At 37.3% G+C, this 14,609-nt stretch overlaps 1 protein-coding gene across 1 annotated transcript; it reads left to right on the top strand.

Moving 5' to 3' along the window:
* The first annotated feature begins 753 nt into the window (after positions 1-753).
* Positions 754-13,368, top strand: LOC116119347 (wall-associated receptor kinase 5-like). The gene is given in 4 exon segments (XM_031405285.1): positions 754-1,615; positions 1,843-2,007; positions 2,285-3,462; positions 12,967-13,368. Coding segments are annotated over 4 exon segments (2,607 nt in total).
* Positions 13,369-14,609: the final 1,241 nt, after the last annotated feature.

The raw sequence follows: 14,609 nt of genomic DNA, 5'->3' as shown, positions 1-14,609 counted from the left end.
TGTTGAATTTGTTTGTGGTTGGGTTGGGTTTTCACTTTTCACTTGCTGTTGCTGCTGAATTTGTTTGTGGCTGGGTTGGGTTTTCACTTTTCACTTGCTGTTGATGCTGCTGATGGATGGTGGTTTGGTTGGTGGATTGGATTTATATTGTGTAATTTTGTATGTTGGTTGGTGGATTGGTATTTTGATATTTTGTAATTTTGTTTGTTTGTTGGTTGGTGGATTTATATTTGATATTACTTTGTAATGGCTTTGATGATGTTTGAAACTTTAGACTTGAGGATTGAATTTGTAAACACTGACTATCAAACTTTGATGGTTTTATTATTATTGTAGGGTTTGTTTAATAGTTTTTAGTTATATAAAAACTCTGGAGTGTTTTTCTTTTTTGCTGACATCATCATGCCATCATGTTATCATCATCACCAGTCCGACCGGTCGATCGGACCGGTCCAACCGTGAAAACTGGAAACCGGGCCTTTGGCAGGTCGAGTCCCGGTCCGGTTTTTAGAACATTGCTTTTAAACAAGTCTGAATAGTGAAATTATTAGCATCCAAATGCACTGTTCCCGCACTCGTTTTCTAATTACACCTAGCATTTAGTGTTGAAAATTACTTCTACAGCATCACGTGCAAGTGGCTTCACATTCTTCACTTGCCAGTGCATTGAATAGGTGCTCTGTGGACAAGAATAAAAGGGCCTACAATCGTAGGATGTTTTCTACACCATCCAGAAAGAGAAGCGCAGCAGACATGGGAATTAGACGAATGCTTTTGCAACTCACAATAATCGGATGCGGGATCATATTAGCAGCGGCTGCAGAACAACCAAGTCTTCCTTTTCCCATAGCAAAACCTGGTTGCCAAGATAAATGTGGGAATGTTAGCATCCCATATCCATTTGGCACAACCGAAAATTGTTTCCACAGTCAGCACTTCCGCATAACTTGCAACGACACTTATTATGATCCTCCAAAAGCATTTCTGGAGAGAAGTAACATAAGAGTCGCAAAAATTACACTCCAAGGAAAGTTACATATCCTACAATATATAGCCTCTGATTGTTATGATGAATCTGGTATACGATTGGCCTCCAATAGATCCTATCTCTATTTGCCCACATTCATTATCTCTTATACCGACAACAAGTTTATAGCTGTTGGTTGTGATACAAAAGCATATGTTGCTGGTTTAAAAGGAGAAGAAGAGTACATAGTAGGTTGCATGTCCTTGTGTGATAGCATTGATTATGAATCTCATAACACATGTTCCGGCATAGGGTGTTGTCAAACATCCATTCCTAAAGGAGTAACAGCTGCTAATGTAACGTTGAATTGTTACTATAATCATACCGAAGTATGGAAATTTAATCCCTGTAGCTATGCCTTTATTGTTGAAGAGAATCAGTTCAATTTTTCTTCAACTTCACTTCGAGATCTGAAAGAGGTGCAGCAACTCCATGTTGTTCTTGATTGGACAATTGGAAATCAGTCCTGCAAAGAATGCCAAGGAGAAAGCAAAAGCAGATGTATTGATTCTGAAAACGGATCTGGGTACCGTTGCGAGTGCTTAAAGGGTTATCAAGGAAATCCATATCTCCCTGGTGGTTGCAGAGGTATGCTCTTCTCTGTTCTTAAATTATTTATCTTTTTTTTTTTTGGTTACGGAGAATTGATCCTATCTTTATAACTTATTGTTGCTATTTGCTCTTGATTAACCTAATAAATTCAAATTATAGAGCTTTCTTGAAAAATTTCGACTGATTATATATTACTATTATTATTAATTTTCTTCTGTATTATAGTGACATCTTTTTTCTTGATGAGTATGGTTCTTATCCAGACGTAAATGAATGTGAGGTTCCTGATCTCAACAACTGCGAAGGAAACTGAGTTAATACAGAAGGGAGTTACATATGTTTATGTCCCAAGGGATACCATGGGGATGGAAATAAATCTGGACAAGGTTGCATTCTTGGTCCATCAAAAGTAATTCTTGTTACTATTGGTAAGTATACGTGCACTATACTAGTTTGGATCTCTGACAAACGGGGTACTCGTATGAATTACTCGACTGCAATTACATATATAGAACTGTTTCATGCTCCTCTGGTGTTGGGAACTATGGAAAAAAAATTGTAATTGATAGATTTTACAGTTAAAATTTCAGAATATTCATATATTATGATAAATTAAACATATTTTGTACATAGTTAAACTATTTATTATCTTGAAGAGGTTTAGATAAGCAATATATTAAAACCTTCAATATGTATACCATGTAGGGGTTAGCGCAGGCCTTGTGGTATTGGTAATAGGTAGCTCCTGGTTGTACTGGGGATTCAAGAGAAGGAAGCTCATCCTACTCAAAGAGAAGTTTTTCCGCCAAAATGGAGGATTTTTTTTACGACAACAGCTATCAAGAGGAAGAGGGGAGGGAACCACAACAGAAACAGCAAAAATCTATACAGCTGAGGAGCTCGACAAGGCTACCAACAACTATGATGAAAGCAGAGTTGTTAGCCGTGGGGGATATGGTACAGTTTACAGAGGAACTTTGTCAAATGGAAAAGTTGTTGCAGTTAAGAAGTCTAAAGTAGTGGATCAAAGTCAAATTGAGCAATTCATCAATGAGGTGATTGTGCTTTCGCAAATCAACCATAGGAATGTTGTAAAGCTTTTAGGTTGTTGCTTGAAGACAGAAGTTCCATTGCTTGTTTATGAATTCGTTACCAATGGAACCCTTTTTGATCACATACATAATAAAAGCAAAGATTCTGCGGTTCCATGGGGAACTCGTTTAAGAATAGCTGCAGAAACTGCTGGAGTGCTTTCATATTTACATTCTTCAGCTTCTATACCTATCATTCATAGAGATATCAAGTCCACAAATATACTCTTAGATGATAGTTATACTGCCAAAGTGTCCGATTTTGGTGCTTCAAGGTTGGTGCCCATGGATCAAGAAGGATTATCTACAATAGTGCAAGGTACTCTTGGATACTTAGATCCTGAATACATGCACACAAGCCAATTGACCGAGAAAAGTGATGTTTATAGCTTTGGAGTTGTGCTTGTGGAGCTACTCACTGGTAAGAAGGCGCTTTCCTTTGACAGGCCAGAGAAGGAAAGAAATCTTGCTATGCATTTTGGTTCTTCTCTGAAAGAAAATTGCTTGGCGGAAATACTAGAAGATTGTGTAATTAACGGGGAAAATCTTGAGCACCTGAATGAAGTTGCTTGCCTTGCAAGGCGGTGTGTGAGAGTGAAAGGGGATGAAAGACCAACGATGAAGGAAGTAGCAATGGAACTGGAGGGAATAAGAATAACAGCACAGCATCCATGGGTTAACAATGAGTCCAACTTGGAAGAGACAGAGCAATTGCTTGGTGAATCATTAGACACGGTTAGTTATGGCTGTGGTACGAGTTCTTCATATGATAGCATGAAGAACCAGGTCACGGTACGTGTATGTGATACAAGATGATTCCTCAGTTTAAATGACAATAAAATTTCTTCTATTTTAATATACCGTGTTTTAGGAGAATAAGTGTTTTAGGAGAATACTGTTAAAAGATATGGAGACAAATTCAATCCAAATTAATATTACATTAGGAAATATGTTTTTCTTAATATATTTTTATGTAAGATTGTTTTTCTTTAAGAATACAATTAGGAATAGAAATATAATTGTACTCGGAATTAAATAAAAGTCCAATTAAGATAAGATATTTGAGTCCTATTAAAAATAGTATCTCATGTGTTACCTATAAAATAAGTCAATCCTAATGTTATATAATTGAATACAATAGAAGACAAAACCACAATTAGAGAGTGAGAGTCGCCAAAGAGAGAGAACTTTTATATGGGGAGTGAATCTTGTGTTTGTGTATGAGGTTGATTATTTGTCGTTTCTCCGCTTTATTTTCAATTTTATAGGATTTACTAGGATCATGCCCACAACAAATAAGATACCGATAGGAGAAATGAAAAGATAGATACTAATCCCTCATGTTGTGTAGTTTTCATCATTACTACTGCTAGTGATTGTGTTTTCTTCATCAATTGTACTTGTATAGATTGGGATAAATGCTTTTTAGTGTTAATAAAGGATAATATAATAAGGAATTGTGAACATTTGTAATGGTGAATCGTTGCTGATGTTTATTCATTTTTACTATCATTTAAAAAACATAGAGCTAAAATCTTTGAATTCCTAAAACCCAATTAAGAACCGGTGCTCTATCAAAACCATCCAACTTTATAGGCTGAAGCTGATTCGATCACTTAAAATTACTTCTACAGCACACAAGCCAACTAACCGAGAAAAACGATGTTTATTGTTAGGAAACGATCATCTATAGCAGCGGAAAAAAAAAAAAAAAATTTGCATGATAGATCGTTCCTTAGAACCAAGATCAGGGCACAAAAATTACAGTTTATATATTAAATAAGAATCTGCAGATTTTAGTTTAGAGGTTTAAGAAATCATACAAACGTTTGGAGGCTCCTCCAACTTGTCTCTGAAGGTATTTCGCTACCGACCCAAGTGTAGGATCGAATCGATGTAGTCTATACAAAAATAACCTCAAGGAACTAAAGAGGGATTTGCTAGATCCTCTTTAGCCTTTACGAACCAAGAAGAAATCAAAGTGTATTTGATTTTAGCAAAAGCAAAACTGCCATAAGAGCATGTTAAAAGGGTTGGAATTTTAGTTTTTATCATTGAAATGAACAATAATTTTATTTCACAAAGTGTGCACTTATATAATACACACTATACCCTATTCCATCATGGAATGGGTTTGGGCTCCAACCCAAACATCCCTTGTATCAAAACACCCTTCTTCTAAACTGGCTCTTAAATTATCTTTTATGTGTGTGACCCATAGGCTCCTCATCATACCGATAGTGTGTAGTATCACGATTAACATCAATTAATCGTCTCACTATACACAGACCAAGATTGGCCCTAGCAAGGCATCATGGCCACCTGATAGATTTGGATTTAGCGAAGCAGCTACCTATCAACGATATGGTTACCATGCAATTCGATCCTTTCATCATCCATTATCTCGACGAGACCGTGGCATAGAAATAGTGTCAACCTCGGTTACTCTCGATATTATGTATTTAGTTACTAGACCAATGACCTGTATTATAAATTGGATAGAGCAATAACTCAATCCCACTGTGGCCACAGTTTTATTGTCATTGCCATTTACTGAATTGCGCCGTGAGATAACTTCTCCCGTACCTGGGAGTGATGAATCCTCTGTCTATCCACCATAGTCTTGATACACTCCTTAATGCAGTCAATCACCACCGTATTGATAGCTCTGAATAGAACTGTGTTAGGCTAGTGTCAAACTACACCAATCGGTGCACAAGGCGCTCCGGTGATCTCAAGTCTACGGATCACATGTACCACCATTCGTTAGAGGATTTTTTCCATAGACACTAGGGTTACCATCCATATGGAATCCTCTGGTGGGTCAGTCCAGTGAACTTGCCTACAGCAAGCACCCATGTGGTGTTCCAAGTTGTCACCAAACAACCTTGACAAGTGAGATCAGTCACTACCTTTCTACAGGGTCGTTCAACACTATGATAACCTTACCGTATTATCTGTGCCTTTACTTCAGAATAATACTGGGGCTACAGACGTTTCTAGAATGGCAACCATATGTGCTCATAAGGTTCTCACTATCAAGATTTGAAACACTTGATACCCTCATCACGGTTCTACCATTCTAAGGACATATATCAATACATACAATGATGATTTACGCGATATAGTATAAAATGCCTTTTATTGATCAATGAGCATTATTACAAAAAGTCAATTCTGCAATAATTGATTGGCTCTAGGACACCTACTCTAACAATCTCCCACTTGCACTATAGCCAATCATTCATGCACTTAACATTGAATGACCTAAGTGCCTGCACTATAGCCAATCATTCATGCACTCAACATTGAATGACCTAAGTGCCCATCATGCTTCTGCTACAACAAAAACTTCAATAGTAGGTTAAAAGGTATTATGCAAATCTGCACATTCCCTTTCTGATCGATCTCTTAGATTAGATTGAATCAACTAAGTATGCATTTGGATTACTGGTGAGATCGTGATTCCTCAGCCACAACAATGGCTCCATTGTTTTCACAGTAGAACTATACTGGATCAGCAATGCTTGGAACCACATAAAGTTCAGTAATGAACTTCTTAATCTAAGCTGCCTACACGGCTGCATTAAATAATGCGATATATTTAGCATTAATTGCAGAATTTGTTACAGTACACCGATTTGAGCTATTACAGCTCACTGCAGCTATATTGAGGCAAAATATTCAATCCTTGATTGTGATCGATAATCATCTTTGTCTGTTTGCAAACTAGCATCACTGTATCCTCTTACAGTGAGCTCATCTTACCCTTCATGAACTAAGACCATATCCTTAGTCCTCTTCAGGTACTTAAGAATATTCTTGATAGCCATCCAGGGACGCTCACCTGAATCCAATTGATATCTACTACAAGTGCTCAAAGCACATGGGACATCAATCCGAGTACATAGCATGACATACATGATGGATCCAATTGCTAATGCAATGGGATTCTCTTCATCCTATCTCTCTCATCATGTGTTCTAGGACACAATTACTTAGAGAGATAAACACTATGTGACATCAGAAGAAATCCCTTCTTAGATTCTTCCATACTGAATCTTTTCAGTACTTTGTCAATATATGCACTCTGACTTAGGCCAAGCAACCTACGCAATCTATCACGATAAATCTTTATTCTAAGGATGTAGGCTGCTTCCCCTAAGTCCTTCATGGAGAAGCACTTGGATAACCAAGTCTTTACCGACTGCAAGTTCGGTATGTCATTCCCGATCAGAAGTATGTCATTGACATATAACACTAGAATGCCACTGCACTCCCACTCACTTTCTTGTAAACACAGGGCTCGTCTTCATTCTTGATAAAACTGAATTCTTTTATGGCTTCATCAAAATGAATGTTCCATCTCCTTGAAGCTTGCTTGAGTCCATATATGGATCTCTGCAACTTGCATACCCTATCAGCTTGCCCATCAAGAACGAAACAATCGAGTTGTGTCATATACATGTCCTCTTCAAGGTTTCCATTCAGGAAAGTTGTTTTGACATCCATTTTCCAAATCTCATAGTCATGATATGCGACAATCGCAAGCATAATCTGGATGGATTTAATCATGGCAACCGGCGAAAAGGTTTCTTCATAGTCAATACCATGAATTTGTTTGAAACCTTTGGCAACCATTCGTGCCTTATAAGTATGCACCTTGCCATTCATGTTCGTCTTCTTCTTGAAGACCCATTTACACCCTATCGGTTTTACCCCTTTAGGTGGTTCCACCAGAGATCATACTTGGTTCTGGTACATGGAGTCCATCTCAGATTTCATGGCTTCAAGCCATTTAACAAAATTTGGATCCGATATAGCATCTTCGTAGGTTCTGGGTTCATCATCTTGGTAGACCAATACGTCACCATGTTGAGTCACGAGATAACCATATTTCTCGGGCTCATGGCGTACTCTCCCAGATCTACATAGCTCTTGTGCTACCTGAGGTGGCTCACTTTGATCCACAAGTTGTGGAGTAACCTCCTCTTGATGTTCAACCACCTTCTGTGGCACATCATCTCGTTCTTCGTCTAGTATATTTTGTGGTTCTAGAACTTCATTGAGTTCTACTTTTCTCTCACTAGTACTTCTTAGAAAAAATTCATTTTCTAGGAAGACACCGGAACGAGCAACAAAAATTTTGCGATATTTTGGGTGGTAGAAATAGTATCCTTTGCTCTCCTTTGGATACCTTACAAATATACATGTACAGGATTTTAGGCTCAGCTTGTTCGAAGTCAATTTCTTAACATAAGCGTCGCAACCCCAAATCCTTAGATAAGACAAGTTGGGCTTTCGCCCACTCCATAGTTCATATGGAGTCTTATCTACAGACTTTGACAGCACATGGTTCATAACGTGAGTCGCAGTCTCTAGGGCATAACCCCAGAATGATGTAGGTAGATCACTAAAACTCATTATGGACCCAACCATATCAAGTAAGGTCCTATTCCTCCTTTCAGACACTCCATTGTGTTGGGGTGTATACGGAAGGGTGAGTTGTGACACTATCCCACATTCCTTTTGGTATGTTTAGCTTAACTCGCCAAAGTTGGCATAGTTGTCATTTTGAGATTATCCTTATTGTCTTTCTTAAGAACATATTATTATGAAACAGTTCCATAAAGAATATTATTTACATCTAAGGACAATAATCCATTAGTAAACTAATACTCTCATTTGTCCTAACTGGACACAGAAATATAATTTCTAGAAACTGAAGAAAAATCATAATAATCCATGAGTTCTAAGAAACAAGCCCATCGGCTAAATCAAACGATAAGATCCTACAGCAAATGCAGCACGACTTGCTTCATTTTCAACTGGTAAGTCCACCTCTCCCTTGGCTAGCAATCTACTCTACCGTAGTCCCTACACATAAATCAAATGTGAGAACCACATCTTGTGTTAATAACCCAAGATGTTAACGGGATAAGTTGATCTAAAAAACTTACCTGACGAAGAAGTAGCATTCTTCTTCCCTCTTGCTAGGAATGCCTTACAATGTTTCCTCCAGTGGCTGGGATTCCCATAGTGAGGACAAACGCCTTTCCTTTCTGCAACAGTTCTTTCCAATGACTTCTGAGCCCTTTCCTTTTTACTTGAGCTGGCTTCAACCAATGTTAATGTTTCTGACATTTTCATGCCTGTCTCAGTAGCCTTCAACAAATCCAGAAGCTCGGAAAGAGTGTTCTTCTTATCTTCCTCAATGAAGTCATAGACAAATTGAGAATAAGAATCTGGCAAAGATTGTAATATTAGGTTTATCGTTAAACCTTCATTAAGTCCACTTCCCAAAATCTCAAGCTTGTTCATATACTCGGTCAACTTGAGTATATGATCACCAATTTTGGTACCCTCTTCCATCCTACATCTAAATAACGATCGAGACACCATATGCTTCTCATTTTTATGAAGAAAATGAAGAATAGAAGCTAAATCCATTTTTTGGCACTGTTGTAGCAGTAATGGTGCCATTGATGCAAGCACAATGTATTTAGTTATTTCTGCTTTTGCATCATATGTATGCTTCACATATACATACCCAGTCTCATGGATGGAACTATTAGTAGGCTCTAGTGATAGAGCTTGCTCAATGGTGTATAATCTATCGTTTGACTGAAGTAAATTGTTTATACTTCTATACCAATCAACCAAATTTTCACCATTCCATTTCTCTCCCAGTTCGATGATTTGTCGTAGTGATGTTAGGATCATTTTGCTCAATTTTAAGTCAATCTACAAGTGCAGAATAAGTAATCGTTATTACCATTTCATTATTATTTAATATGGTCTTTTATTAAACGATGCTCCCACTATTTAACTCAAGTCAATAGCCCTCACTATTAACTCGGGAAAGCCCGTTGGCTTTCCTAGTGGACCGAGATCCAATCCTGCCTATTTCAAACTTTCGCTTTGGCGAACAAGCCAAAATGAGTTGATTAGGTAGGCCAACAAACTTAATCCACACCAGTTGAAAGCTCATACTATCAACCTCAAATGTGAAGAAGCCAACAAGCCAATCACACAATCCAATGGCTCTAACCATTCAATAGAATGGACACTACATGCCACCACATACACACAATATGTGTACTTCTCTACTATGTCTATGACGTGTTTATCAACCTTCGCTTTGGCAAACAAGCAAACCGTCATGTTAAGTCTACTCATCACCATTGAGGAAAACTCCAATGCATTTTAACCTCCCACTGGTAGAAGTGTACCCTTCGCTTTGGCGAACAAGGTTTCGATGAATAGTGGTTTGATTAAAACCATGGTGATTGAAGGCTTACGTGACTTAATATCCTTTAATTAAGGGTTTGTTATTTAATATCTTACCAGATTATTATCTTTGTTAGAATGACATTGTTTGACATGTTATTGAACATTCAACCTTAGCATGCATTCTAAACAAAATATTAAAACGTGCCAGTACATGGCCCAACTAAAAACCGATTTCCTCGAGCCTAGAGGAATCAGTAGGTCACCTAAGGGTCTTGTAATAAAATCTTGAGTCTTCAAGTATAATTGTTTCTTCCTTGATCTGTCTTCAAGTACATTACAAAACATCATTCTAAATTTACAATAAAAATTAATCTCCAACTAATTTTACATCAAAAAATTTAGAAACCTTGATTTACATTCAAAGGGAATGAGATGAGAAGAGAATGTTCATCGAGAAGAGGAGAAAGGTAGGACACGCATGCCCTATTTAATAAATTACAATCATACATACCCAAAATTTTTAAAACATTCACCATAAGTCTAAGGCTCATGTACCGGGCACCACGCAATATACAAACAAGTACATGGCATACGTTTAAAAAACAATCAATTTTTGAATGGGTGGGCTAATTACTAATTACCCCATGATAATTTACAGATCTATATTTGGTCCAAAAGTTTTAAAACTTTACAATCTGGACCCTGCACACTTGGAAGTGCACTTGCTGCGGCGATAGGTTAGATTGCCACAATGTGCGCTGATTAACGTCGCACTTAAGCTTCATGTGCGCTCACCGTGATGATGGGATATATCGCTGCGACGAGCGCTGACTACGAACAACGTTCGTCCTAAGAACGATCGTCGCGGTGATGGATTATATCGTTGCGGCGAGCGCTGATTTTGCAATCAATGTGAATGCCAACAACGCACGCCGCGACAATGGGTTATATCGCTGCGACGAGCGTACACTGATCTGTAGGACCATATCAGTTCAACCAGCCACCAATAATACGCCAAACGGATTTTGCAATCAATCTATCGATTTCAACAAAAATCCATAACCAAATATTCCAAAGTTGCATATCATCAACAAATTTAAATTAATCGATTTCTTAAAACATGCTCTCATGGCAGATTTTGTGCAGATTCTTCAAGGCAACATGTTATCAATCAAATACATGTAATCAACCATCCACATAAAAATTATAAAATCTGGTACCCTAGGCTCTGATACCACTGTTAGGAAATGATCATCTATGGCAGCGGAAAACAAAAATAATTTACATGATAGATTGTTCCTTAGAACCAAGATCAGGGCACAAAAATTACAATTTATATATTAAATAAGAATCTGCAGATTTTAGTTTAGAGGTTTAAGAAATCATATGCACATTTAGAGGCTCCTCCAACTTGTCTCTGAACGTATTTCGCTACTGAACCAAGTGTAGGATCGAACCGATGTAGTCTATACAAAAATAACCTTAAGGAACTAAAGAGGGATTTGCTATATCCTCTTTAACTTTTAAGAACCAAGAAGAAATCAAAGTGTATTTGATTTTAGCAAAAGCAAAACTGGCGTGAGAGAATGTTAAAGGGGCTGGAATTTTAGTTTTTATCATTGAAATGAATAATAATTTTATTTCACAAAGTGTGCACTTATATAGTGCACACTATACCCTATTCCATCATGGAATGGGCTTGAGCTCCAACCCAACCAGCCCTTGTATCCAAACATCCCCTTTAAGATATTTTAATTTTAATTTATCATTATCTCAATTAAATTAATATATATATATTAACATTTATATATATATATATTAACATTTAACAGTAATGATAATTTATTTAAATATATACGAACACATATTTAAACGTAATCTCACTTATTTAATTTTAATATCAAATTAAATAAAGGCTACGACCTCAGCAAATTTAATTGCACTGTGAAATTACCAAAATACCCTTTCGCCTAAAAAGATGAAAACGCCCTTCTTCTAAATTGGCTCTTAAATTATCTTTTATGTGTGTAACCCATAGGCTCCTCATCATACTGGTAGTGTGCAGTATTGCGATTAACACCAATTAATCGTCATACTACACACAGAACAAAATTGGCCCCTAGTAAGGCATCATGGCCACCTGATAGATTCGGATTCAGCGAAGCAACTACCTGTCAATGATATGATTACCGTGCAATTCGATCCTTTCATCATCCGTTATCTCAACGAGACCGTGGCATAGAAATAGTGTCAACCTCAATTACTCTCGATATTATGTATTTAATTACTGGACCAATGACCTGTATTATAAACTGGATAGAGCAACAACTCAATCCCACTGTGGCCACAGTTTTATCGTCATTGCCATTTACTGAATTACGCCGTGAGATAACTTCTCCCATACCTGGGAGTGATGAATCCTTTGTCTATCCACCATAGTCTTGATACACTCCTTAATGCAGCCAATCACCACTGTATTGATAGCTTTGAATAGAACTGCGTTAGGCTAGTGTCAAACTACACTAATAGGTGCATAAGGCGCTCCAGTGATCTCAAGTCTAAGGATCACATGCACCACCATTCGTTAGAGGATTTTTTCCATAGACACTAGGGCTACCATCCATATGGAATCCTCTAGTGGGTCAGTCCAGTGAACTTGCCTACAGCAAGCACCCATGTGTTGCACCAGGTTATCACAAAACAACCTTGACAAGTGAGATCAATCACTACCTTTCGACAGGGTCGTTCAACACTATGATAGTCTTACCATATTATCTGTGCCCTTACTTCCAAATAATACTGGGGCTACAGACATTTCTAGAATGGCCATCATATGTGCTCATAGGGTTCTCACTATCAAGATTTGAAGCACTTGATACCCTCGTCAGGGTTCTGCCATTCTAAGGACATATATCAATACATACAATGATGATTTATGCGATATAGCATAAAATGGCTTTTATTGATCAATGAACATTATTACAAAGAGTCAATTCTGCAATAATTGATTGGCTCTAGGGCACCTATTCTAACATTTATAACTTTTGAGTTGTGGTTGTGGAGCTACTCACTAGTAAAAAGGCGTTTTCCTTTGACAGGCCTGAGAATGAAAGAAATCTGGCCATGTATTTTGTCACTGAAATGAAAGAAAACCACTTGGCAGAGATTCTTGATGATTGTGTAATGAATGGGGCAAACCCGGAGCAACTTAATCAAGTTGCTAACCTTGCAAGGCAGTGTGTGATAGTGAAAGGGGAGGAAAGGCCAACAATGAAGGAAGTAGCCATGGAACTGAAGGGGTTGATGATTTTAAAGTATCCATGGCTGAAAGATGAGCCAAATTTGGAAGAAACAGGGCAGTTGCTTGGAGAATCATCAGATACTGCTAGTCATGGTGGTGAAACGACTACTAGATATGATAGCATGAAGAACCAGGAAGCTGTAACTATACGTGTTGGAAGATGATTCCCCAGTTGTTCGATGATGCAATTCCTTTTATTTTACCCTGTTTTAGAGTACTTTTTTATCTGATTGGTATGAGATTTGCAGCTAAAGACTTGTACAAAACCTCATCTTGTGTTGCTGTTTAGTGTAAATTGAAGGATAAAATAAGAAGGAATTGTGAACATATCATCATGGTGAAGCATGGTATTTAAAATTTCTGACCACACCATTTTGCCTTTTCCCTTCTCCAAGTATATACTGTGTCTTGGCGTCTCATACTGTATAATTGAGGAAGATTTTAAACTTTCTATTAGAAGTGATCGCTTTATATAAATGACTATGTCCAAGGGTCGATTCTTATCACAACACGTCTTGTTAGTAGTGGGCGCAAATGATTAAATTAAGCCAAGTTTGGTTTCTTTATAAAGTATTTTTGCGTCGTTCTGCCGGAGATATAACTAATTGGCTCTTGTTGAAATTTCTTTAATGGCTGATAAGAGTGTAATTTATATATTTTTTTATTCCTTCCATATTATGTTTTTTTTTTTTTTATGTTTTATGCCTAGTTGAGTTGATTAGAGTTTATTTTGTAAGTTTGGCATATTTTGATAGACTTTATGAAATAATTGAGAAAAGATTAGGAAATTCCATATTTTTTGTTATTCTGACCAGTGCTGCGTTTTTCAGGTTTTTCATGGAGTCAGATTTCTTGATTGTAAAAGTGTTCTTCAAAAAAAGTAAAGTAGACAAATCAAGCCTTCCAAAAAGGTATTATGGGTGAGAATCCAAGTTTGTTTGGACCCTCATTTTTTGTTGCAAAACTGGACCTGGAATCCTATTCGTGGGAGGATTTCCTGGCTGAGTATTGAGTCTTTGAATGGGCCTAAATGGAGCTTCAGATATCGAAAACAAGTGATTCAAAAGCCCAAATTCATCTACACATCTAGTTTATGAGTGACCAAGCCTAGAAAAGTTCTTTTACATTGTGAGAATCCTAGTGCAAGCTAGATTACGAATTCTGTTTTCCATATCTGATAAGGAATTGACAGTTTTGGAAGTCTATCGTTTAGTAAAGGCCTAGGAAAGTAATTTTTGTTTTTCCTAGGGCAGAATTGAGGAAAAACACGTTATTTATTTATGAGTTGTTAGGTTAAACCGGGGCGCAAGGGGGGAAGTGGATTTTGTTTTGTTTTTTTTACTTTCTACGTCAATATGGGCGGCTGATCTTTCTTCTTTAGTCAAAGGGGATTTTGAAGCCTGAA

The sequence above is a fragment of the Pistacia vera genome, unplaced genomic scaffold, assembly GCF_008641045.1.
Source record: "Pistacia vera cultivar Batoury unplaced genomic scaffold, PisVer_v2 Contig882, whole genome shotgun sequence".
NCBI classification, from domain to species: domain Eukaryota; kingdom Viridiplantae; phylum Streptophyta; class Magnoliopsida; order Sapindales; family Anacardiaceae; genus Pistacia; species Pistacia vera.
Note: the sequence above shows the minus strand (reverse complement) of the source record. Positions and strands in the feature narration are given on the sequence as shown.